The sequence below is a fragment of the Dunckerocampus dactyliophorus genome, chromosome 6, assembly GCF_027744805.1.
Source record: "Dunckerocampus dactyliophorus isolate RoL2022-P2 chromosome 6, RoL_Ddac_1.1, whole genome shotgun sequence".
NCBI classification, from domain to species: domain Eukaryota; kingdom Metazoa; phylum Chordata; class Actinopteri; order Syngnathiformes; family Syngnathidae; genus Dunckerocampus; species Dunckerocampus dactyliophorus.
Genome location: NC_072824.1, coordinates 10,699,788 through 10,727,479, shown reverse-complemented (window position 1 = coordinate 10,727,479; position 27,692 = coordinate 10,699,788). Strand labels below are relative to the sequence as shown.

The 27,692-nt window shown below is 40.6% G+C and overlaps 1 protein-coding gene across 3 annotated transcripts in view; it reads left to right on the top strand.

Annotated features, from left to right (window-relative positions):
• Nucleotides 1–26,872, top strand: part of npnta (nephronectin a) — a 61,485-nt gene extending 34,613 nt beyond the window's left edge. For all 3 annotated transcript variants that reach the window (XM_054778719.1, XM_054778718.1, XM_054778717.1), the window contains 9 exons: nucleotides 1,125–1,244; nucleotides 3,592–3,711; nucleotides 4,516–4,650; nucleotides 5,987–6,109; nucleotides 7,750–8,193; nucleotides 16,376–16,459; nucleotides 20,674–20,772; nucleotides 23,060–23,319; nucleotides 24,060–26,872. In XM_054778719.1, coding sequence (XP_054634694.1) covers nucleotides 1,125–1,244; nucleotides 3,592–3,711; nucleotides 4,516–4,650; nucleotides 5,987–6,109; nucleotides 7,750–8,193; nucleotides 16,376–16,459; nucleotides 20,674–20,772; nucleotides 23,060–23,319; nucleotides 24,060–24,188 — 1,514 coding nt within the window. In that variant the 3' untranslated portion in view covers nucleotides 24,189–26,872. The remainder of the gene's footprint in view (nucleotides 1–1,124; nucleotides 1,245–3,591; nucleotides 3,712–4,515; nucleotides 4,651–5,986; nucleotides 6,110–7,749; nucleotides 8,194–16,375; nucleotides 16,460–20,673; nucleotides 20,773–23,059; nucleotides 23,320–24,059) is intronic.
• The last annotated feature ends 820 nt before the right edge of the window (nucleotides 26,873–27,692 follow it).

Here is a 27,692-nt window from a genome sequence, read left to right as displayed (position 1 = left end):
TACAGTAGAAGATTGCTATATACATTGTGATTGTGTTGCTTATTTTAAATCTTATTTTTTCTAATTGTTATGACATGGCTCCAACCCTAACCCACTTTACCCTGAAATATATATATTTTAAAATAGCTTTTACAGTTCAGGGATGGACTTTAGTCAAATAGCACTTGAATTGTGGTGCACTTTCTAACTAAAATCATACAAGAACGTGCTCTGAAGATGTTTGTAAATGGCCAAAATTTTGGTGGAAGCAACCACAGTTAGAATAAATGACTCACAAAGTAAAGGCAAAATGAAAGACCATTCATTCGCCTTTCTGTTTACATCACAAGAGCCTGCAGTGTGGAATGGAAAGTGGAATGCATGTAGGTTATTAGTCTGTGCTTTTTTACACCGGGAGATGTCGAAATATCTGCTAAAGACACCTCTGGGGCAGTCGAGCATAAATATGAACTAAAACTGTCACATTTTCTCAGTTAAATCATTAAGAAGAAAATGAACTTGTATTAGGATCATTTCTCACCTGGCTGGCAGGCAAAGCACAGGTATAAGCAGTGATGACAGCTCCCTTCCTTTCAGGAGTGTCAGTAAAATGATTCCACTGAGGCAACTTGCACACACATCTCCGGGGCTCTTGAATGAAGATTTATATGGTTATCAGCTACACCTGTGCTTTAGTCAGTCAAAAAGACCTCCCGTGAAAAATGTGTCATGACTCAAACTCAATTTTAGAAGTTTCTTTTTCTTTTTTTTTTTTTTTGCTTCTACATGAAAACACAAGAATTACACACCGTGTCTCTCTGAGGGGCTCCTGGATGGCATCCCAGTGCACTTGTGATGAGTCAAAGGGATTAATAACATCTTCCATCACATGCAGCTTACTTTCAGCTTCTCACTTAAAGCCTTCCTGTTAAAGTATCAAAGTGAGGAGTCGCAAGCTTGTCAGAACACGGTGCTCCCATTTCCTTAAAGACTCTCACCCTCCCCTCCTCTTTTCTCCCCAAACACATAAACACCAGACAGTTCCACCTGAATGGACTTCTTCACCTTTGCCCTCTTGACTAATTTCTGCCCCTCCCTTAACGTCCTGTCCTGTCCTAACTGACACTGTCTCCATCTGTCTGCAGACCTGAACGAATGCGGACTCAAGCCACGGCCCTGTAAACACAGATGCATGAACACCCAGGGCAGCTACAAGTGCTACTGCCTCAACGGATACATGCTGATGCCTGACGGGACCTGTGGAAGTGAGTATGTTTCGCATAATACGTCTTTGCTGCATTTATTCTTGTCTGAAAAGGTGCAATGTACCCCTCTATTGTGATTTTACTTTTATTTTGTAGATTGTTGCAATTAAAACCACTAGTTCACTAGACAAACTCCACCAAAAAACATGATATGAACAAAATCAGATCAACCAATCACCTAAATGCCTGTGGATCCTCCCCGGTGACCATCCAGGCCAACACCCAGTTTTTTAGCCATATGAGTGTCATCTAGGTGTTCCGTGAGTGCCCTCTGGATCATGACCACCCGTCAGCGCCCGAGCATAGAGGCAAGAACATTGTACAATGTCCTGAGCAGCCGATAGTGGTTCCTCAGAGACATGTTATCAAAGGAGTCAACGGTCGCTGTTTAATGTTCCATCAGTACCCTAGAATGTACCCCAGAGATTTGGTACCAAAGGAGTGCAGAGTCAGTGATTAATGTTCACATATCACAGCCATAAACCATGAAGGCCTTCCCCGAACTGTTCTCACAAACTTAGAAGTATAGCCTTGTCATAAGATTCAGCGGTGACTAAAGGTTCCATCTTAACCCCTGATGGATTGATCAATGCAGTGTGTCCCATTACATCTATCCAAACTTGAGAACCTTGAGAGAAAATGCACTTCTTATACTCTGCCCTGCGGCGTTTCCCACAATGGGAGTAGTTGCCCGTGCATGTCTCCCTATAAATTCTCCCCAGCTAATAAACACTCACGTTTTTCCACATGAGTATACTGTAATTTCCAGCATCTCACTTGTTTTTTGTGTTAAAGTACAGTATAATATGAATTGCTGGCCACTTGTTCCATGTTGCTGCTTCTGAAGCACAGCATAAGAATCTCCTGCCGCCTGAGCTACGATCAATAGGTCACTGCAGCATTTAATCAGCTCACTCCGCTGTCGTCAGACTGCAGGACACCCAACAGTTGCTGAAGTAGCTCCGGCAGAATTTCAATTTCCTTTTCAGGGTCAGAAGCTATCCAGAGGGACATGAGAAAAAACTCAGTTTATTGTATCGTCATTTTGGAGGGAATTGAGATGATTCTTGACATGCACAAGAGGGAACAACAATAACAACAACAACAATGTCGTAGCACACTGGTGCTGAAAATGGATTACTGGTCTTAGAGGGTGTAGAACAAATAAATCTCAATTATAGATTAGAGATAGTTAAAAAGATTGACCTCTGCTTTAGACCTGCACCATGGGCCCTAGTCTAACTATTGGGCCATAGCTATCTCCTTGAAAGTCAGGATTACATGACTCAGAATGTAATACTGGCTACAACAGACTATCAGGGAACCTGTTGACTGATATATGGATGGATAGGTAGGTTGGTTTATCGATAGTCAGTGCGTCGACAAATTATGGATTGAGAGGCTGGTAGGGTCAGGGTCAGGTGGTGACAGTCAGTTCACAGCCAGTCAGTGGTCAGTCGGTTCTGGCAAATGATGACTAGGTAGATAGGTATGTTGATCGGCCAAAGGTGCATTGCCCATTGGTAATTGATTGGTGGGTAGTCTGTCACTCTGACAAATCATGAATGGATAGTTTTGTGAGTTTAGGCTCGACCAGTTGACTGTTAATCAGCAGTTGGTAGGCGGGTTGGTTGGTTCACAGTCATGGCAGTGTAGTTAGTTAGTATGACATGTACTTAGGTGGATGGCTAGGTGGGGTCGATTTGATAGTCAAGTCGGTAAACTGTCGATCGTCATTTTGATAAATCATGGATAGCTGAGTGGGTAGATGGAGTAGGATTACACCAATGTTTGTTCTGATCAATGATGGATGGTAGGTAGTAAGTTAGGGTTAGAGTTGATTGATGGTCAATCAGTTAACTGATGAGTTGTCATTTCGATAAATGATGGACAGCTGAGTGGCTAGATACGGTGGTAGGTAGATTAGTAGGTGGGTTGATTTTTCTGATAAATAATGGATTGTCAGGTCAGTCGATTGGTGGTTTGTCGGACATTTTAATTAACGCTGGATGGATGGGATAAGTAGGGTTTGGGTCAGCGGTTGGTTTATGGTCTGTCTGTCATTTTGATGAATGATGGTTGGGTGCGTAGCTACAGTAGGTAAATATAGTATGTCGCTAGGTCAGTCAGGCCGCCAGCCAGTCAGCGGATACAAATTATGTTTTGAGGGTTCTGTGAAGCACAAGAATGTAACAATGTCAGAGTGTGTGCTGTTCTTTTGTCTGGATCAGCCTGACTAATGCCAAGAAAGGCAGCAACGCCAGCAGTGTGGGATAAAGCCGTGAGAGCACTCTCCCTCGGGTCACCGTCCTGTCTTAATGTTTGTTGTTTCCTTTGTATCCACCAGACCTTCGCACTTGCGGCATGGCCAACTGCCAGTATGGCTGCGAGGTGCTGAAAGGAGAGGTCCGATGTCAGTGTCCATCACCGGGGCTACAGCTGGCTCCGGATGGCAGAACCTGCGTGGGTAAGTTACGTCACCATCTTTATTTATCTCCTGTGGCCTGAAAACGGAGCCACTGGCTGCCTTTTTTCTCTGGAACAGAAATGCTGCTTTTTTTTCTTGAGAGAAACCTTAAAGAAGTGTTATAGTACATGTCCAGGCACCTTAGAAACATGATAAAATAATGTAAAGCAATAACAATGTTTTAGTCTTGCTAACTTGTCTAAATGGGACCATTTATTTTCTTGCTACCTTGCTGCATTCTTTCAGTAGGTTCTTCCTGCCCTACAGCCCCCATATAACACATGGGCTGGGTAATTGTAGGATGCAGAATGGGCATCAGTCATAAAGACAGTAGGAGGAGCCGGAGAAGCAAAGGTTGCCTGCTGCAGGTGTTACACTGGATGCTCCATTTCCTTCTTGAAGCGGCAGAGTTTTATGACCTGCTTATTTTATTAAAAGGAACTTGTTTTAGTAAGAAGTCCATCATATGGTACTCAATGGAGGCTAAATAAGCAGCCTTGAAGCAAAGAAATGAGCAAATAGGATGTGGAAAATGAAAGTCACAGCAGTGGTAACAAGAGCTGTGACTCCTGTCACTGAAACTCACACTAGGAATATTCTAGGAACAGCATGTGCGGTCCCCTCACTGTAGAGTGCCGTCTACAGTCACCCTCATTTCCACTCGTCTTTTTGCCCGAGAAATAAAGTTCACATGCCTACAAAGGTACATCACCGTAAAGGAAAAAATAGGGGCTTACTTGATGAATATTATCAGGAATGGGACTCAAAGCTGCTGTCACTCTTACTCTCACATCACTCTTGTAGATGTCGACGAGTGTGCCACCGGACTGGCAGTCTGCCCGAGGTGCAGGAAGTGCATCAACACTTTTGGTAGCTATATCTGCAAGTGCCATGATGGCTTTGACCTGCAGTACGTCAACGGGAAACACCAGTGCATCGGTACGTGTAACTCAAACACATCCATCCATCCATCTTTTTTCTATGCCGCTTATCCTCATTAGGGTCACGGGGGTATGCTGGAGCCTAACTCAAACACAACTGAAATAAATGTACGGAAAAGGGAACGTAACAGCAGAATAAACATAAATAATAGAAATTAAAGAGTCAAACTTTTGCTATCATTAAACTTGTATTCAAGACACATAAACCAAGACAAGACCAAGTTAGTATTTGTATGGTAAAATGTGTAGAAAACTACAAAATGTCGGGAAAATGGTCTAAACATTTTGATCAAATTAATTTCTCTAAGGAACAGTTTAAAAAATATGACAATGATGACTAAACCCTGATGTCGCCGCAGTTTTGGACGCATTCCGAGACAAAACTGAGTTTCACACAAAATCGATTCACACGCGAGAGTACCCCAAAAGTGGTTTGCCAAAATTCCTCTCAAAACCAAGATTAGATTTTACGCTAATAAAACTTTTTTTGTCATGTAAGTGGAAAAAGACACTGTCGTAAAACCGTTTCATCATAAAACCTTTTGTCATTATGATTAAACATCGCTCCCTCATGCTAGCACATTTAAAAAAATATACAGTATTCATTAATAAATCATCGCTGTTTCGTGGTTGACTATGGCCCATTATGTCTTTCAATATTGATTTTGAAAGACAAGTTATATGTTCCTAGGCATCAGTAATGTTACATTGATGAGATACGATATGCCCTTTTACACTGCATGAAGTCAGCCATGTCAACATGATAGAGTGGGAAAAAAAGTTCTCCTCCCATTCCATGTGGAAGTGGTAGGTTGTTGGCTTCTTACTCTGTACTTTGAAACCCTTTTTGAAGTTTAAAATAAACAAATTGGAGGCTAACTAGTTAGCTCGGTAGCATGCTATGTTCTAATCGGTAGCCCTCTGGTGAGTCCCTGCAGTGATCCCGTAGGCTGCGCATTACAGTTGTGCAATGTGGTGTAAACAAAGAATAATAGGAGTGTAAAGGTGACTATAGGTGTGTTATTTCATGTCTACAGGGCTCTAATAATGGTAAAAATCATATTTTGAAAGTCATAAACAGGTTTTCTGTGCTCTAACTACGAAAATATTCTCCTCATTAATATAGAATCCTACTTTGCTGAAATTGACTTAATTGGTACCAATTAACCGCAATAAACAAGGGACGACTGTACAATGACTTTTCACAGGGCAAAGCTTTTTCCATCGCTTCTTCCAAATTTGTCTTGGCTGTTTCGTCTCTGCAGTGTTGTGAGTCACATGTCAGGATGGCAGCTCAATAGCATCCTGTTGTTGTTTTTTTTCTTTCTATTCAGATGTGAATGAGTGCGCTTTGCGCCCGAGTCGCTGCAGCAGCTTCGCCACCTGCTACAACACGCGGGGCTCATACAAGTGCAAGTGCAAAGACGGTTACAGGGGGACGGGACGCGACTGCAAACGTAAGACACTGCAAGCGTGGGGGGGGCTCACTTTTTTGTGTTCTTTGTCCAAAAGAGAGGGGAGGAATTGCATCAAAAGCCAAAAGCGCTTTCTCTGACATTCTTTGTAATTGCTGTCAGTCAATGCCTAAATCCCTCTTTGCTTTCTTATCACATTTACCCAGAATGCCACTCTTCCAGTTGGCCACCAAGCAAAAAAGTCATCACATGCAAAATATTTATTTTCAGGGGAGTTTCTCCTCCTGGCTTCTCCCACAGTCCATTACTTCCCTGAGAAGTCATTTATATTCAACCATTTCATTTACTCTCTAACAGATATTAATAGTGTCACGGTCCAACGAGCACAGAGGACGCCCCCCCATATTCCCCCCCACCCACCACCACCCCCACCGCCACCTCCCCCTTTCCCAAGGGTGTGAGCCACAAGTGCTCCATTTCAATATCTAACACGGGCATCGCATATCAAAGTCTTGCAAAGTGAGAAGGCGACAACTGACCCGCTCGCTTTTGTCAATGCTCATTTCTCACCCAGATGTCATCCTTCATCTTCCTCCCCCCTTAGCCCCAACAACACCCCATAGACCTCATTCTCAGCTCCTGACATGAAGAATGTGCAGGAGAACAAAAGGAAGGTCTGACATCCATGACATCATCACGGCATGGGTGATCTCTGTGACGCTCTATGCATACAAAACATTGCGCCATACTGAATGAGTACCCAAAACATACACGAGTGGTACGTAATGGGAATCGAGGGTCAAACTGTCCCCATCATGCCTTTTTATTAAAACTATAGCCAATGTTTTAAGTCACATTTTTAAATAAGTGTAAAAAGAAGGTAACCACTTTAGTAAATGTCGCACAGTAGATGAGATTTTAACTTTCTCAACTGTCATACAAATGTAAAAATAAATTAACCACCTTATTTTTTCTGTTGCTCAACACGTAGCACTTCAACATTCTTAAGTCATACAAGTGTAAAAATACATTAACCGCCATATTGTTTATTTAATGGCATGCAACAGGGATCATTTTGATATTCTTAACTCACAAGTGTAAAAATAAGTTAACCACCTTATTTTGTGTTGCTCAACTGGTATTTTGATATTATCATGCAAATGTAAAAATAAGTTAACCAGCTTATTTATGGAGTGACACATAACAGGTAGCATTTTAAGATTCTTAACTGTCATACAAGTGCAAGTGCAAGGTCCCGTTATGTGAAAAGTAAGTTGTTGACATGAATATGAAACTCACTTTTGTTGTTGTATGATGATTGTCAACTCACTGGACCATACATTCTATTACCTGTTCTATGGTAATCGTCATATTTTCCTTGTCAGCCATCACTGGCATCCTTCCCGTGGTGGAATCACAAAAAAACTCTAAAAGCTAGGGTAGGCTCTAGCCCCCTGTTTTAATTTTTCATAAAGGTGTTTCAGACTCCAGTGGGAACAAAAGCCAAAGGCTGCCTGTGGCTGTGAACATTTGTTAAATGTTAAAGAGACACATTTGAGAGCCATAATAGGTTAGAGCATGCTATTTAATGCATATTAACAGTCTCATTATGACACTTAATAGCCCATCCTCTGCCTCATTAAGTCTTCCACTACAGTACTTTTACTCTCTCCTCTTTGCAGCCATTCCCAAAGTGGTCATCGAGCCTCCCAGACCGCACAAGCTTCCCCCCAGCCATCACAACCACATCCCCGACATTGACCAGAGAAGGACCACCACCACACTCCGCCCAGTGGTAACCCAAAGGCCAGCCTTGCCTGTTGCCCCTAAAACGACCACCGCCACCACCACACTCCACCCAGTGGTGACCCAAAGGCCAGCCTTGCCCGTCACTTCTAAAACGACGACCACCACCACCATACTCCATCCAGTGGTGACCCAAAAGCCAGCCTTGCCTGTCGCCCCAAAAGTGACGACCATCACCACATCAACAACAACAAAGACGACCACCACTACCAAAGCAACGCCAACTCCCAGGAGGCCGCCTGCACCCACACGCATTCCAGAACGTGGGGACAACAGCATCAACTGGATCACCAACAAGCATCATCGAGGAGACGTGTACAGTAAGTTCCGAAAATAACTCCTTTTTTTATCGCCAGACATTTACAGCGTGAACAAAGCATGGCTTTGTGGCACTGAAAGGAATTGTAGGTCATTTAGCAAATAGCATAGTGGATTTTAGCACTGTTTAGAAGCAGAACATGAGGCTGTAAAAAGCTACTTTGCTAATAAAGGTTATATATTAGACTTTTAAAGCACTTTCAGATACTTAAATATGTTTAAGGAAAGTTAGAACGCTCATTGTTTTTGGGCAAATACAGTGGAACCTTGGTTTTTGTCAATCTGTTGCAAAAGGTCTAATTGAAAACAGAATTCATTTTTTCCATAAGAAATAATATAAATCGGATTAATCCATACCAGACACCCCAAAATATTAACACAAAACACTAGGGATGTCTGACTATTTGACGATTTGATTCGGATGAGTCTGATTCGACTATCAATCTTGCTGTCAAATCATATGTAAATGTGATGTGATCAAGACTGTACCATTCTGACAACAAGGGGGTGACTGCGGCTGCTGCTGAGCATACATGTTTACATAGTATGTCTGTTTTTGTTATAAATAGCCTGTTTTGATACAAAATCAGCCTCATTTGTGCTAAAGAATTGAAGACTACATGTTAAACAGAAGACCTATACTTACACAAGATGGCGGCACGTACACACAATGAAGCACAGCGTCTTGTAGTTTTGTAGTTATTTTCCTTATATCAAGTCTGTTCATACAGAGGAGCTTTGGTTTGACATCTTCTACCCGTCAAGAGCTTTAGACATTGGATTTCACAGCGTCAGCGTTTTTATCACAGATTTTCCCTGAGATCTCCAGAGTACCGGAGTCTCCACACACTACACATCCGGGTGGAAGTGCTCACAGGTGGCATAGAAAACGTAAAAAAAGTCAAGGAAGGCGGTGAGCGAGGAATATTAGCTAAGCTCAAGCTAACACCGCACAGACTTTCCTTACCAAGCATTTTCCTCGCTAATGTGTGGTCTTTGGTGTATAAAAGAGTTACAACTTCACGTCACCCACCGTAAAAGACTTTTGGACTGCAACGTCATGATTTTCACCGAAACATGGCTAAAAAGCAACAACATTCAACAATTAGTCAACTATGGACAAAATCTAAAAAAAACCTGATTCGACTATGAACATCCGTAGTCGAAGACAGCCCTACAAAACACATTTAACAAAGAATTTTCATTTTACAGGCAGGAAACAATGCTAAATACAAACTAATTAAATGGGTACATGAACATTTAACATGAGTTTTACCTTTACTGATGACGCATAGATGAGCGCAGGGAGGGATGGATGAGCCACTTGGACACTGTTTCACTCTAGTCTGTTACAAACTTAACTTTAAAGAGTTAAGTTTGAGTTGTATACTTGCTAACTTGCACTTTATTGCCAGCTTCAGTAGCAGGTGCAATCATCATTAAACAACCTGGCCACTTACTGTAATGCGTCTCCCTTAAACCATTCCCTATGCAACCTCTGTTAAAGGGTCCTTGCGACCTTCATACTTTGCTGCAACATCTTTCTTGAATTCAGTAGCCTTTTCATCAAAGTTCTGGCACTTCCAACTTTTTTGCAGCCGTACTCAATAAGAAATTGCAGAGATTCACCTAACACTCAAAAATACGCAGTGCTCTTGAATGCCTCATCAGTGTACAGAGGAAGGAAGGAGACGAGTAAGATTAACCACCAACACACACTTTCATCTTATCTTCTATCTTACCCTCACTAGGGTCGCGGGTATGCTTGAGCCTATAGCAGCTGACTTTGGGAGAGAGGCAGGGTACACCCTAGACTGTTCGCCAGCCAATCGCAGGGCAGATATAGAAAACCATTCATGCTCACATTCACACCTATTGACAATTTAGAGTCTCCAATTAACGTAATACGCGTATTTTTGGAATGTGGGAGGAAGCCAGAGTACAGCCGGAGAAAACTGAAGGGAGAACATGCAAACTCCACACAGAGATGCCCAAACGGAGATTCGAACCCCGATCTTCCCGATCTCCTGACTGTGTGGCCAACATGCTAACTACTAGGCAGCTTTATACAGCTTTCAAAACATCACCAAATCTTAATCAAAATTAGCTTGAGACAAATGTGCACATTAGCACTCAATAAGTCATCAAAACTTACCTTTATGCATTCCCATGTAGTATCAGCATTTAACACCAAATATGAGCTAAAAGAAAAACGGTAAAAATACAGTATAGTAGTCTATCTGTGCGGCATGAGAGAAAGTTAGCACACGCACAATGGTGCGTTCAGGGACCATCGAACAAAGTGGGACAGGTCGCCGCTTGCAACAAACAACGTATAAATGCCAAAACTATGGGATTTGTAACTGCATATTATTTTTTAAAATAAAATAATGGCCTCTATTTCTGAAATTGATATGCATTTACATAAAATTAGATTTTCTTATTTACATGTGTATTTTTTTTTATTTATCATTGCACCTGGCCCAGTGGTTGGGGACCCTGCTCTAGATCTACAGTAACTAAAAAACCTTAAGTTAGATGTGTGCAGCGGCAAAGTTTAGTGTAAGAGGTGAAATATTTTTGCGAGCAGATGGCGCCACGTAATTAGAATTGGGGAAAGGGGAGCGAAGATTACATCAGCACCTGTTTGCATGTCGTAGCTTCCAGACGCTGGCTGGTAGACGACTCCCCGCTGAGCAGTTTATTCAAATAACTGCAGAGACATAAGAATGAATGGAGAGCTTTGCTTCAAATGCGTCATTTGTGCGCCTCAAGTACCTCAGGATGTTTGTATAGATATTTATAGAGGATCGCCATTCGCTTTCAATTTGGGCCGTGTGATCCAGGTAAATGATTAAATAATTCCAGCTGTTGTCATATCAAGCTGGAGCGCGGTGCTTACAAACTTAGCTTAGTGTTAAAGCAACCTCATTTTAAAATAAATAATAGCTTCCAAATAACTTGAATCGCACACTGGCGATGCACCGTTAAACGAAAATATGTGGATGAAAGAAGTCAACTTTTCTTGCCAGGGCAACCCCCAACTCTGGCGCAGCATAGTACAGTCCACAGTTGTGTGCAGTGTTTGGTTGCACACTAAACTGATCAGATTGTTTTCATGTCCAAGACAGGTTAAGCTCTGTTTCATTGATTGGATTTATTGTCGTCTGTTGATGTCTTTTGTGCACAGAACACACGTTGCAATTTTATTTGGATAATGTCTGAATTGGGTGTGTTTGTAGCAGTATGTGAGATCTCAACATGGGGCATAAATGGGTTCGCTTCAGTTTTGATGAAGTTATGGCATTTTTTCCTCTCATAGATTCAATATTAATAAAAAAGAGACTTTCATTTGAACCGACCTTATTATATTACAATTAGTGCTATTAAATTTAATTTGACATTACAGATACAGTACCTATTATATATTATGCCCAGTGAGATACATTATGGTTGTCGGGGTTTGTAATTTTACCTTATTTTCAAACAGCCACAAGGTGGCACAAGTGCATTTGATAAGAGCTCAGCATGTGAAGTTGAATGGAAAAAAAACATACATGACAGCAAGGAGGAAATGGAAGAACATGGAGGAGTGCAGCGTGCAGAAGGTTACGCATTCTAGGGACATTTTAAAGCATACACGTGCGCACACACATACAGTTCAGTACCAAATGTGAAAATTGCACATAGTTCATGGTGTTAGACTTGCAAATAAATTGTTATTTTAATGTAAAGCAACACTTTTGTGTGTTGTTTGTGTTGTGGTATAGTTGTTTTGATATTTGAGCCATCACAAAACAAAAAAATTGTGTCAAAGTAAAAGTTATGCTTGAAATGTATATTGAAATGTCCCTTTTTTAGTCGGAAACTGATATTTTCCTGAAATGTACCTATGTTCTACTGCTGATTACTAAAGAACGGAAAAAGGTGGAAAGAAATTGTTATTATTTTTTTTCTTTCATTTGGTAGAATCCATGTTTATTAGCAAAATCATCTAAAATGGCCGGTAGCGAACGGGTTATCTTTTGAAAAATGGCTGGGAGTGTATGAGATAATTGTCAGGTGTGTCGGCCATGCTAACCTATATCCTGGAACTCTATGCGGTTGAGTAAGTAAATACAGCATTTGTTTTTGCTAGATTTCCTCTAACAAGACACCGTGAGCCAAATTAGACACACTCCACTATATAATTATCGTATAGGTACGTATAGTATACACTATATTAGTATGATGAATATGTGCTCACATCTAAACTAAGCATGTATGTCTATTTTCACCTTCTCACAGTTCAAGTTTCACTTTCCTTAATCAGGATGGTTTTATTTCTGCACTCTTTGACCGGATGCATGATATCCAAGGAGAGAGGGGGTGGTGGTTGTGGTACATTCCTTCAAGTCCAGCTGCACACATATTGAGCCCTGGATGCCAGGGATTGCTGGAGGTTCTGGTGTGAACACAGCCCCCTCACTTGGATGGGTTTGTGGGTCTCAGACAGCCTCGCAGGCTGCCAGCTCCTGTGACTCACTGGTTGGACCAAGTGGAGGGTCACAGGACGGCCAGGCTGGAGCAGCCTCAGTGCAGCACAGGATGCCTCGTAAAGGCTGGGAGTCGTTTTTTTTATTATCTGTGCCTCAACATGCTAAAAGCTTAATTTTTTTAACTTTGTTTTTGTACTTTTTGATGAATGCCATCAAGTTTTTGTAACCATTCACTATATGTGGTAAAAGCAAAGAAAAATGACAGTATAAGTTACAAATATATAATTTTACAGAAATATAATGATTTTATGAGTCTAAATCACGGGTGGTGAACCCACGGATCTTTGCCCGTTTTCATGCGGCTCTTATGAAGGCATGAAAGCATATCGAAGTTTAGTTCATTACGGTATTTGTGCACACGCTTTGCTTGAGTTTATGACAGTATTTTCGCTGGCATGGACATTGAATGAAAAGAGCTCAAAGTTTCCCAGTCGGATCAGGATCTTTCGAGAAAATAATTTGTCAAATTCGCTCTCAAAATGGCAGTGGAAAAAAATGCACCGTTAAACGAAAATATGTGGATGAACACAGGACGTTTTTACCAGAGTGAGAGAGCTCATATTTTTTTGTTGCGCGCAACGGCAAGCCACTCTGCCTTTTGTGTCAGGCATCTTTATCTCATTTCAAAGCTTGAAATGAAAGGGACTGAACTTCACAGTCACATAAATCTGGCTGAGCAAAGGTATGTGTGTGAGGAGGGAATGATGCTCATGTGTATAATGTGGCTCTTTGCAGTAACACAGTAAAAAATGTGGCTATTGATCTCTGACTGGTTGGCCATCCCTGCTCTAAATCATTGATTAAATATAAGCATAATTCATTTAAAGGTGTTGTGTCTAATTGAATTCAGCAAAAAAAAAGACAATACAATTATTTTAAAAAATGTATTCATTTTAAAGAAATGTGTTATATAAATAAAATGTATAATTATAATGTTAATAAAAAATTAATCGTCAAGTTTAAAAAATACTTTTTTTACCAAAGGTGAAAACATTTAAAACTAAAACTGGTATAATACTAAAATCCAATAAAAAGAAAAATGAAAAAAACACTAAAAACAGAGGGACACCTTACAGAGACTATAGGTGTGCTACCATTTTGGATGGGGGCGGAGCCATATCCGTGATATACTATGATGTAGGTTGATGTAGGGGTAACCAGGGAGTACGTGAATAAAAATGAAAAATGCCTCATGTGAACAGCCACAGCAAGTAAGTAGTACAGTGCAGAAGAAGATTCAAGAGTCAAGATTCAAGAGAGTTTTATTGTCATGTGCATGGTAAAACAGCAGTAATACTATGCAATGAAAATCTTATTCTGTTCATTCTCCCAAGAAAAGAAAGAAAACACAAGAAAGAATAAGAACATAAGAAACATAAACATATATACCAATAAATTAAGCAGCAACAAAAAGAAGAGACATTCATACAAATAAATATACAAATAAATAAGTAATAAATAAATAAAGTGCTATGAGTGTGTGTTGCGTGCGGCGTGTGTGAGTGCTTCGTTGAGAAGCCTGATGGCCTGTGGGTAAAAGCTGTTTGCCAGCCTTGTGGTCCTGGACTTCAAACTCCTGTAGCGTCTGCCTGACGGTAGGAGTGTGAATAATGAGTGTTGTGGATGTGTGCTGTCCTTGATGAGGTTGTGTGTTCTGCGTAGGACTCTAGTTTTATAAATGTCTTGCAGTGAGGGGAGGGCTGCCCCAACAATGTTCTGTGAGGTCTTGATCACCCGCTGGAGTGCCTTCCTATCACGTGTTGTACAGTTACCGTACCAAACAGTGATGGAGGCGGTAAGGACACTTTCGATAGTGCATCTGTAGAAGCAACTCAGGATTGTGGTGGACATGCCAAATTTCCTCAGTCTTCTCAGGAAGTACAGTCTCCTTTGGGACTTCTTCAGAATTTGGTGGGTGTTGTGAGACCAGGTGAGGTCCTCGCTGATGTGTGTGCCAAGGAACTTGAAGGTTTTCACCCTCTCCACCTCAGTCTCATCAATAAACAGGGGTCTATGCGGCTCCTTTTCCCTTGTTCTTGGGTCAATGATCATCTCTTTAGTCTTATCTGTATTGAGAAGGAGATTGTTAGCACGACACCAAGCTATGAGGTCCGCCACCTCTCTTCTGTATGATGTTTCAACACCACCAGTGATCAGTCCGATGACTGTAGTGTCATCCGCAAATTTAATGATGCTGGTGTTGTTCTGGGAGGCCACACAATCGTAGGTGAAGAGCGTGTACATGCGCCGAGGGTCTGAGGTGGAATAGTAGCCCTCCAGCTTCTGTCTGTACTGTCTTTTGGCCTCTCGTATGGACCTTCTCAGGTCATATCTGGCCTTTTTGTAGTCGTCAGCGGTGCCCATGACAAATGCAGTCGAACGAGCACGTAGCTTAGCCCTTACATCACAGTTCATCCACTGTTTTTGGTTAGGGTATTTTCTGTAATACTAGGTAAATAAAAAGGTGACAGCATGAAGTTTTTCATTGCTCTGTGTATGTTAGACAAACAAATAAGTAAGTTTGATGATTACGTTGTGCACGGAAAGTGTTTATTCTGGAAGATTTTTTCAAGATGGTTTTTATTGTGTGCTAAATGAGAGCTGGTCTTCTTACGTGGTGCTGTGACTAATTAATGCGTTTTCTGAGCTGTATATGCCATTGTATGAGTCATTTGTTTGTTGAATGGATGCACTTTCACGAAAAATGTGTCTTCTTTGGGCTGTTGTGGCCACATTGTTCTGCGGTCCTTGAACACACCATGTGTGACACAGATTGAGACTTTCTCTGACGCTGCATAGACGTATATTTTCTACTCTACCCCTTCACCTCGTTCGTGTTCACAAATGCTCATGTTGTGCGTGAATGTGCAGAGTTAGTTGCAAAGATGTCGCATTGTGTGGTTTGTTTTTTATGTGGAGTAGGGGGTACATGACTTCCAGTCAGATGTCTATAAGGGTACGCCACTGTACTATGACAATAAGCAGTAGAAACTTTTTCCAGGAAATGAGCAAAGGAAAATAATTCTAATTAAATATACTGATCTATTGTTGTTCCTGTTGTTGTTCTTCTTGTTCTTCTTCTTCTTGTTCTTCTTGTTCTTGTTTTTCTTGTGTTCTTCTTGTTCTTGTTCTTGTTCTTCTTGTTGTTTTTCTTGTTCTTGTTCTTCTTGTTCTTCTTCTTGTTCTTCTTCTTCTTGTTCTTCTTCTTGTTCTTCTTCTTCTTGTTCTTCTTCTTCTTCTTCTTCTTCTTGTTCTTCTTCTTCTTGTTCTTCTTCTTGTTCTTCTTGTTCTTCTTCTTCTTCTTCTTCTTGTTTTTCTTCTTCTTGTTCTTCTTGTTCTTCTTGTTCTTCTTCTTCTTCTTCTTCTTCTTCTTGTTTTTCTTCTTCTTGTTCTTCTTGTTCTTCTTCTTTTTGTTCTTCTTGATCTTCTTCTTCTTGTTCTTCTTCTTCCTCTTCTTCTTCCTCTTCCTCTTCCTCTTGTTGTTGTTGTTGTTGTTGTTGTGAAATGCTCTAAATAATTGCCTATTATACGGTAAAGAGGATTGTTAATGTGACTTATTGTGTAAATGTTTTATCCATACACAGTCCATGTATTACTTGTAGTGAGCATACATAACACATTTTCTTCATGCTTTTTGTCCCCCCAGTCCCACGTGTCCGCCCAGAGGACATGCTGCAGGAGTATGAGGTCTTGCTTGGCGATGAGGATGATGAACTCAACGATGACGCCGGTAAGTCAAAGTGACAAAGATGATCTTCTGTGTTGTCTGCATGGTTTAGAGCCAAAATTGACCGTTGCGGCTCGTGCTGTGACGCCTGCTGAGACTTTTGCACCTTTCACCTACAAAGAAATGAAAAGCTATTTATTCTGTGTCTCGCTGCAGAGAAAGTCACTCAGTACGTTTACGTGCACCAAAAAAAAATGAATTGGCTTAAAACCAGCTTTTAAACGCAAGGTAACATCTTAATTAGATTGTGTTTGGAGTTTTAGAGATCGTAACTAGATTATGCGATTGGAATCTGGTTCTGTCTTGCATGTATGTGCTACCGTAGTCGAGCCAGCATTTTGCGCATGTGCCAGTCTCCACGGCGGGATATAAATCAGAATTAATTGTGACCATGTTGGTCATGATATGCACAAAGCTTGGAGCTGCTCAAGCTCCAAGGTGTCTATGTTCGGTAGTTGTAACTTTAGCTACGACATAAATTGTTGCTGGGTCGCTCATTAATGTAGAGAAAAATAGACAACTATGTTTACCGTTTGTGTTAATTAAAGACATAATTAGTACAGTACATATGGATGTAGGAAGCCGAGCAGTCGTACTCTGTGATGTAAAAAAAATAGCCATCAAACTGCAAGATCTACCTTCTTCTATAAACGTAGAGAATATATACAAATTAAGTTCAATATCCTCAATAGTTCTGTAAATAACCTGAGTAGTATGTCAGTCAAAGTAAGTACCTGACATTCATTAGACACACAGTTCATGTATTTTGTCCAGTTAGCTTTTGCTATCAAACATAGCAAATAGACAAGAAATTAAAATTATTATGCAGAAGACAATGCAGCCGAAGTCAAGCCAACATATTAAAAAGGTTTCAACCATGGGCACATTTTCCAATTAATCATGAAATAAGAGTTTCACAAACTAAAGTGTAGAAAACACACATTTCTATAGTGGAGTTTAGGATGCGAAGCAAAGCCATGAAACAGTTGACTTTTTTTCCTCCATAACTAGCCACTACAAGTGAATGGGTAACTTTTGTTGTAGATATAGGCATCCGTAATCAGAATAATAATGATCCATCCATCCATCCATTTTCCTCCGCTTATCCGGGTCCGGGTCGTGGAGGCAGCAGTCTCGGTAGGGAACCCCAGACTTGTCCCCGGCCACCTCCTCCAGCTCCACCCGGAGGACACCAAGGCGGTCTCAGGCCAGCTGTGACACATAATCCCGCCAGCGTGTCCTACGTCTGCCCCGGGGCCTTCTCCCGGCCGGGCATGCCCGGAACATCTCACCAGGGAGGCATCTGGGAGTCATCCAGACTGGATGCCCGAGCCACCTCAACAAGGAGCAGCGGCTCTACTCTGAGCCCCTCCCGGATTACTGAGCTCCTTACCCTGTCTCTGAGGGTGAGTCGAGCCACCCTAATCGCTTGTATCCGCGATCTCGTTCTTTTGGTCACGACCCAAAGCTCATGACCGTAGGTGAGGGTGCGAACATAGATCGACCGGTAAATTGAGAGCTTTGCCTTCCAGCTCAGCTCTCTCTTCACCACGACAGTCGAGAAGAGTGACCGCATTACTGCAGACGCTGCGCCGATCCGCCTATCCGCTTCACGCTCCAACTTTCCCTCACTTGTGAACAAGACCCCGAGATACTTGAACTCCTCCACCTGGGGCAGTACTTCACTCCCAACCCGGAGGGAGCAATCCACCCTTTTACGACTGAGAACCATGACCTCTGATTTGGAGGTGCTGAGTCTCATCCCAGAAGCTTCACACTCAGATGCAAACCGCCCCAGTAAACGCTGCAGGTCACAGCCCGATGAGGCTATCAGGACCACATCGTCTGCAAATAGAGGGAGAGACCAGATCCTAAAGCTCCCGAACTGGACTCCCTTGACGCCTTGGCTGCGCCTAGAAATTCTGTCCATGAAAATTATGAACAGAATTGGTGACAAAGGGGGCAGCCTTGGCGGAGGCCAACGTTCACCGGAAACAGGCTCAACATACTGCTGGCAATGCAAACCAGGCTCCTGCTCCGGTCGCACAAGGACCGAATGGCACGTAGTAGCGCGCCACCAATCCCGTACTCCCGGAGCACCCCCCACAGGACACCGCGAGGGACACTGTCGAATGCCTTTTCCAAGTCCACAAAGCACATGTAGACCGGTCGGGCAAACGCCCATGTGCCCTCCTCGCAATCCTATCCTCGCAAGAGTGTAGAGCTAGTCCAGCGGGACGAAAACCACATTACACCTCCTATAGCCACGGTTCGACTAACGATCATACCCTTCTCTCCAGCACCCTGGAATAGACTTTCCCAGGGAGGCTGAGGCTGAGGATGTGATCCCCCTATATTTCCACAACCCGAAGGTGTAGGCACATGACCCTCTCGTTCACCGGGGATGACTCCAACTCAGAGGCACCAAGCCGGGGGGGTGCTATTAATAAGCCCACACCAGCTCACTGCCTCTCCCCTGCAGCAACTCCAGAGTAGAACAAGGCCCAGCCCCTCTCGAGGAGTTTGGTTCCAGAACCCAAACTGAGTTTGATAAATCGATTCTTCGAACAATAAAAAAAAACTGGTTGATTATTATGACGCACTCTATAAATTGACATAGCCAGCATACACATGAATGACATGTTTTTAAGGCTGATAGTTTTGATAGTTAGAATATTTTGTTTTTAAACAGAATGAACACGACGAGCGCATGAACACTGACCGACACAGACAGTTTTTTTAACTGGGGAAAAAAACTACAGATGGAGGTGCTCGGACAGCGGAGCCTTCGCCCCGACAGCCAATGCTTACTGAGGCATTTGGTTGGCAAATATAAACAAAACGGTGCAAAATGGGGCACCCTCATAGACGGTGTTGCTGGCTACTTTACAAAAACATACATACATACAGGCAACTTCTGTGTCAAGCTAATGTCTCACACAGGTATACTGTACACTCTTCTTGGGCACCATCTAGTGGTTCAAATGTGAATTACACCTAATGAAAAAATTGTCCCAAAAAATGTTGCCGATAAAATCGAATAACGATGATAATGTGTAGCACAATTATCAACCAGCAAATTTGTTATCGTGACAGGCCTATCTAAATGCCACAGGTAATAAAATATGCACAACTGTCTGCAGTTGGGTAAACAAATAAAACATTCATAGTTCTACCATACAGTATTTTCTCTAAAAGCTATTTTTGCTTGATGCCATGCCACCACTAATCGCTGTCTGAGTCGTCCACTCTTCTCTAAAGGGAAAGATTTATGGGACGATGGTGAGACCAACCCTGATGTTTGGTCTGGAGACTGTAGCTCTGACCAGCAGACAGGAGACGGAGCTGAAGATGCTTAAACTTTCATTTGGGAGTGACGAGTATGGCTAAGATTAGAAACGAGAAGATAGAAGGAACAGCCTAAGTTAGACGTCTGGGAGACGAGGTCAGTGAAGCCCGACTAAGATGTTTGATCATGTGACAAGAATGGATGGTGATTACTTTGGTAGAAGCATGCTGGGGGTAGGACTGCCAGGGAGGAAAAGAAGGGGAAGACCAAAGTTGGGGTAAGAGGACACCGTAGGACACAGTAGTTTCACCGTTGTTCCTTAAATAGTAGCCTCCACTCCAATAGCCATAGTACCTCAACTGATCCCCAGGTGTGTTATATAAATACCACACCTCAAAGAGCTCAATACGTTCTATAGTTGAATGAATAAGCACAATATGCAGTATATACAGTACTGTAGTTTACTGTCGTGTTCTCTGCTCAAATAGAAATCAATTGAGTCACCCACTCGAAACTAAGACACCTGGCACTCTCTGCAGTGTAATAAATGAACACAGGTCTCATAGTTTCAACATTTTTCACTCGAGAGTGTCCTCCACTCTAATAGACACTGCCTTCAATAAAATGAGTAGTACAATCTGTTGATCGTATTTCCTGTAATAGTTGCCTCCGCTCTAACAGACACCGTTCCTCAATAGATCACCTACAGTACATGACTGTGGTTTCAATTCCAACTTAAGAGGTATTTTTTTACTGAATATTTTTTTTTCCTTGGTTTTGGAAGGGCAATGCCTCCTGGATGGATGTCCATGCATGTTTGATTTTTTTGTATATTGTGTTCAGACCAAGCCAATGCGAGAAAAGACTGAAGTTGCTGTGTTTTTGTTCGCTTATGTCTGAATATTGTGCGTGTTCTTCCCCCTGTTAGAGTCAGGCTTCCTGAGCTGCACCTTTGACAATGGCCTGTGTGGCTGGATCAGCGATGAAGGCGGAGACGTGCACTGGGAGACGACGCCTGACCCGGCAGGTAATTGAAGGGCCCTGAAACAAACAAAAACATTGTTGGGCAATCACTTTGGTGCAAACAGCCGTGTTCCATTAGTGCAGCACAATGTACACGGTCCCATTTAGTTGTCAATGACAGGCCAGGATGAGGATTTGATGAGGGGAAGTCAGTTGAGTGCTTTGGATGTAAAGTCATGCAAATGAGAGACCCTTGGGGCTCAGATGACCACTGTTGAATTGTCTTCTGATGACTCAGTGGTCCGCAAACATTACCGTGAACACAAACTATTCACTATTCACCCCCACACTAAAGTGTTTCCAGAAAGCGCTCACTTGACATTCATGTTTGTTGGCACAGATAAGAATAAGGGCTTTTTCCGCTAACACATTTTCACCTAAAGCCTTCAGCGATGGCATGAGCATACATCACCCTGTTATCTTTTTTTTTAATTTATTTTAGGCTTTCACCCAAAAAAGCAAAGCTAGTTGGTTTTATACTAATTAGTGTTTATTTTTATAGTTGTAACAATGTGTTGGCAATGGTTGATTTTGTTTCAGTGCTACTTCAATAAATACTCATTTCTAGGGGTGACACGAGACACTCACTTCACAAGATGATGCAGTACCTGAGATTGGGACTACGAGATGGGCGAGATGTTAACTTTACTTTTAAGAACATTCCAATGAAAAAATATTTTAAAAATATGACAATATATTGTAATCTACTAATACAATTTCTACGTTCTACGTTACACTTTGTGTGTATGCCACCGGCTCGCCTCCATACACCAAGACAAAGAGACCGGATGACAAACAAAAAGGCTCACTCCATTCATGCTGTTGTTCTATGGAACAAATGCGCCAAGGTGCTGAAACCAATGCACAAAGGGAACTGTCTTCCTGCCTGTTTGGTGGTGGGAGACAAGGGAAACAGACGTACATGCACGTAGCAATGTATTGAAACCGGCAAAATGATCAAGTTCACTTTCATTTATTGTGTGATTAATTAATGAATTTATTATTGTCCCAGGCGTACTGCCACATTTTAATCTTGCAAGATCTTGTGACACAAACTCTTGTGACACCCAAACTAATTCCATAGTAGTCATTTTTACTGCACTTAAATTTAAATACATTTTTGTATTTATTATTTTATTTTACGTGATTATTTAATTGTATTGCTATGTAATTTTTTTTGTAACTGCGATCTGTGTTTGGACACCGAAAAGAAAGAAGTAAAATTAAGTAATGTGAGAAAAATGTTTACAATAATGCCAGAGAAAAATGTTGTAATTTTACAGAAATAAGGTTTTAAATAAAGTCATGATTGTATGGGAGTAAAGTCATTTTTTTCATAAAAAGTCAAAAGTAATTATTGTAATATTATGAATTCTTTTTTGTAAAATTATGGCTTTTTTCCCAAAAAATAATTTTTTTACTATTATTTTTTTTTCTTGTGTTGTAACTTACAATTTATTGTTGCGAGATTTATGGCCTCTTTTTTTTTTTTTTTATAAAAAAAAGTTCTGAAAAAAAAAAAATTCTGGTAGTATTCCGACCTTCTACTCATAAAATTTTAATGATCGATACCTCCTTCAATTTGAGGGAAGGAGCTCATCAATTAAATCACCTGCTGGAGAAACTGGTTGGAGAGAAAACCTGCAGCGTCTCGGCCGGTCCTGTCCTGAAAGCCCTGTCCAGAAAAAGCACTACAACATCCACGCTGATGTCAAACAATTTTCAGTTTGATATGCAGGAGCTGAAAAAAAGCGTTTTGGAACATCTTTACAAAAAGCAGGGACAACTATATGCGTTTTTAAAGAAACCCAATGCTACCAGGGGAAAAACAATCTTGATGATGCACAAATGTTTTGTAACATAACGCCACTGTACATACAACATGTACAATAATCCCTTGTTTATCGCGGTTAATTGGCTCCACACCCACAAGTGCAAAGCGGGAAGTAGTCTTCTTTATTTATAAATGGAATATTTTCATAGTTAAAACATAGAAAACGTGTTTATGACCTTCTAAATATGATTTTTTTTTTTACATTATTAAAGCCTAGTAGACATGAAATAACACCCCAATAGTCACCTTGACACTCATATTACCCAATATCGCAGACATAAAAAGAGAAAAAACATTTAAGACATAAATAAGACGGAAGCTGAGTGGGGGACAAAGAGGAACTGGCATCGGGGGTTCAGAGTTCAGTTTTAGCTTGGTGTGGGTTCCGGAAAAGTGGCAAGAGATTACTGTATTTCCATATTTTGTGTTGATTTTAATGTTAATTTCCACTTCCCAGGCGGTCTCTACCTCACCATACCAGAAGTGGGCAACAAAAGGACGGGACGGGGGGCGAGGCTGGTCATCCCGTTGGCCCCTCCCTGGAACGAGGGCAACCTTTGCCTGTCGTTCCGCCACAAGTTGGCGGGCCACCATGTCGGCATGTTGCAAGTGTTCATCAAGAAGGGGACACAGTACAATCCATCCGTGTGGGAGAGTACGGGTGGAAACCGCTGGAGGCACACCCAGATAACACTCTGGGGGAAGGGCCTGCAGAGCGTAAGTATCTAACAGCCCATTTTGTCAGCTTTAAAATCCCTTAATTGTCATACAAGTGTAAAAATAAGGTAACTCGAAAGCATTGAAAACAACGCTTCTTGGAAATATTCTCCCACAAATTGACGCCAAACAATAGTATTTTAAGACCACATCAACCACCAATGTTATGATAAAATAATAATATATCATAATTTAGGATAATAATGCAATATTTCCTTTACATATTTATGTCATCTTTCACTCTGTAAAGTTGTGGAATTGGCATTTGTAACATGTATTTTCTCACAGGCAATTCAAATTGTCTATCAACCATTTGGAGCATTTCTTGAAATGCTGGCTTTTCAAATGTATTACAGGGGAACCGTGACTAACATTCCGATTCTCCAGAGCGGCAAAAAAGTTTGGCTGAACTTCATAAAAAAAGAGCGGCTCAGTGCAACATTTGCAACAAAATGATATCATGCAAAGGAGGGTGCACAATCAACATGATTAAACACCCGCAGATTCATGGTGTAGCAATAACAGAGTACCTCGTCTTTGATGCGCTACATCGGACTTCCTCTAAGCTATCAGAATCAGGGAAGCCAAACAATAAATGACGTATGTCTCATGCCAACGTAAGTGAGGGTTTCAGAATGCTAGCTGATGTGGAAGTTCGGTGTAAATAAATAAAAATAGTTTTCAAGGTCTTGCAGTTATAAATGCAGCAGCTATGTGATGATGTGATGTGATGCCAACAGGTGGTGCTGAAGGGCGAGCGTGGGCGGGGCAGAAGCGGCGAGATGGCGGTCGACGACATCTCTGTGAGCAAAGGCTCCTGCACGGACGAGTTTCTGACCCCAGAGAGGAAAAGAAAATCATCTCAATGAGACAATGTGACTTTTGTTTTCACCTCGCTGACGCCCCCGTGCTGCCGACCCAGTGAACAGCTCGTGTGCTCGTCTCAAGGCAAAGACTGAACTCAGCATCAGCATCGTCCTATGGGGACGCCTGCATCCATGTGGTTACCATGGAAATGTTCTGCACCTACAACCCTCCCCGCTAGGGTTATATCAGTGATGGCCTCTGGGGGTTTTATTCACTTCCTGCTCTGATCAGCTAAACCTGACAAGGTCCCAGCAAGGAGAACAAAGGCATGGTCAACATGTCATTTCAACACAAAAAGCCAGCATAGGAAAATTAAGTTGACATTAACAGATGGAATGTATCCAAATTTACAAGAAAAGGTAGAAGGACAACATTGTAAGACAAAAAAGATGGATATTTTGTGAATAAAGTTGTATATTGATGATAAATCCTAAAAAAATGTAAAAAAGATGGTGCAAAATTAATTACAAGTCAATTAATATTTCCAATAAATCACATCATCATGAGAACAAGGTTTAAATTTTAAGACAAAAAAAGTTGGACTGTAGCTGGAACACAGTCGTATATTTATGATGAAGAGTCACAGACAAATGTTTTTCAAGAAAAAAGATATTGACAAATTTTACTAGGAAAAAAGTCAGCATATAGCTGTAATTTAAATTGCAATAGATAAAATCAGAAGAAGTGGTAATATTACAAGTAACATTTTTTATGACATTTTATGACAAAAAAAAAGTTTACTGCGGGAATAACATTTACCATAGAACGTAACATTAAGACAACAATTGAACTTATAAGACAAAACTGTTGGGCGGTAGTTGTATATTTACGATAAAACGTAACATTATGAGATTAAGACTGAAATATGAAGACGAGAAAGTTGTTCTATAGCAGGAATAAAGTTGTATATTTACGATAAAAAGTAACATGAGAATAAGCATGAAATTTTAAGGCAAAAATGTAAAGAGGTAGCTGGAAAAGTCATATATTTACGACAAAACGTAGCATCATGACAATAAGGTTGAACTCTTATATGATTCAAGCAAATTCACCAGACCAAATTTAGGTACAACATTTTACGAAAAAAATTGAAATAAGTAAGATTTGATTTTCTTTATGTGAAAGTAATATTACGAGAATCAAGTTAGAGAGTAGCAATCATTTTTCAGATGTAATCATCGTTTGATGAGACAAGGTAATGTTACGACAATAATGTGGATTATTTACGAGAATGAAGTTGTCATTGAAAAAAAATTGGGGTGGGAGCTGCTAAAGTCGTATGTTTATGATAAAAAGCAACATGAGAACAAAGTTTGAATTTTCCAAAAAAAAGTAGCGATCTTGCTGGAAGGAAGTTGTGTGTGTTTTTAAGAAATTAATATTGCGCGACTAAAGCTAGAATTTTACGAGAGTAGAGATAATTGCTGGAATGTAATCAGTTTTACGTGACTGTCATATTACGACGATATTTAATAAGTTGAATATTTCCAAGCATAAAGTTGTAATGTCTCGCAGAAAAACATTCAGTACAGTATGTTGATTAAAGATCTAATTCCATTAAAAGGTTGTGCTTTTACAATAAAAAGTAATAAAGTTGAAATTCCACAAGAAGAAAAGTAGCAATATTGATTAAATTAACATTTTTACAAGAAAAATTTATTGCCAGAGCAAAGACGATAAAGATTTATTCTTGCATTATAATTTGATTACTTTTGTAAAATTGCAATTTTCTTTTGGTGATCTCACCAATGTTCAGCAATGTTCTGATACTTTTTAATCAATTTATTATTAATTCACAATTAAATTAAATTAAAATGTCAACGTACTTTTCATGGCATGACTTGTTCTCGCACAAACATGATGTCATTGCGTCTTTATCACTATTTGATCTTGGTAAAATGTTGGTACTTCTCGTAAAAATGCGTCAATCCAAAAACATATCACGTTTTTTCTTGTAAAATTATGACTTTATACTTTAAAAAATTCAAAAAAAGCTACTTTTTTCCCTCATAAATCCAACCAAGTTTATTTAGCAAAAAAAGTGTTTTACTGTTGCAAAATTTACTGCCGCAAATACTTTTCATCATTAAATAATGCACCTCCCCTTCTCGGGAAAAGATTGTTTTTAATCACAATTTCAGGTGAAACTCCACACTCATTTCTTTTCACTGTTGTCCTAAAGAATCCAATGTTTTTTAACTCTTGTCTTTCAAGGGCCGTTTGTCATCCGGTTGCAACTCTGCAGGTTTTATAAACTGTGTTTCACAGCTGTCCAATAAAAAGCACGTATCTCCACATTTGCTTGAGTTTTATCAGCTAAAAAAAGAGACAACAACAAAGAAAACTGTGAAAATGTGGAGGCACGTGGTTTTGCATTGTGCAGTGACAATGACTGTAAATGTATTTGTGTGTACATACTCTGTGTTTTCTAAATTGCTAGCTGTTGGATAACAGAAAACAACGATAGCAAAACAACTCGATGCATGGCGCACCATGCGTACATGTTTCATGAACACAGGGGCTCCGTGTGCTTCCCTTAAAACCTGTAAAGCACATGTATGGTGGGATGGTGATGACGAAGGGCACCGGATGGTGCTGTTTTTACGTTTGTTTGTGATCTGCATGAAAACATTCAACATATTCAAATTAGCACAGATGCAGAATGTAAATAAAATATGTTTGACACACACAGATAATGAAGTCTTTTTCTTTTTTTTTATCGGAACCTTCAAAAAGTTGCACAATTCAACCAAAAGCCACGTGAATAAAGTTGGAATTTTACAGAGAAAAATGTTCGGCATATTGCTGGATTTAAGGCCCTAGTTTGACTAATGTGGATAAAAAATGATGGAATATGAAAGTTTTCATTGAAGTTGCATTTTTACAAAAAAAGTATTACTTAAACTAGTAATACAGTCGTCCCTCGTTACAGCTCGGTTCAAACATCGCTCCCTTCCGGTTTTCAAAAATGAACAAGTGATCTCTTGTGGTTGAGTATGGCCTATTATTAGTAAAAAAATATATATTGAAAGACAAGTCATGTGTAGTATTATGGTCACTAGGCTTCAGTAATGTTATATTGATGAGACATTACCTTACACGACATTACCTTAACACCGCATGGAGTCAATAGTAATAATTATATCATGATAATAATATAACAACTACATAATAGTGTAGCATGAAAACAGCTTCTCCCACTCCGTGTTCAGGTTGTACGTTTTTGGCTTCTTACTTTGTCTTTCTTTCCCACTCTGTTTGAATCACTTAACTTTAGAACAAATAAATTGGAGGCTAAGTAGTTAGTGCAGTAGCTTGCGATATGCTATGCTATGAGAGGCGGCCGTCTCGTGTCCCTGCGGTGATCCCGTAGCCTGCGTGCGCATTATTGTTGCATAATGTGGGGTAAACAAAGAACAAACGGAGCGTGAAGGTGGCTATCGGGGTGTTATTTCATGTCTACAAATCTCTAATAATAGTAAAAATCGTATTTTGAAAGAAAATAA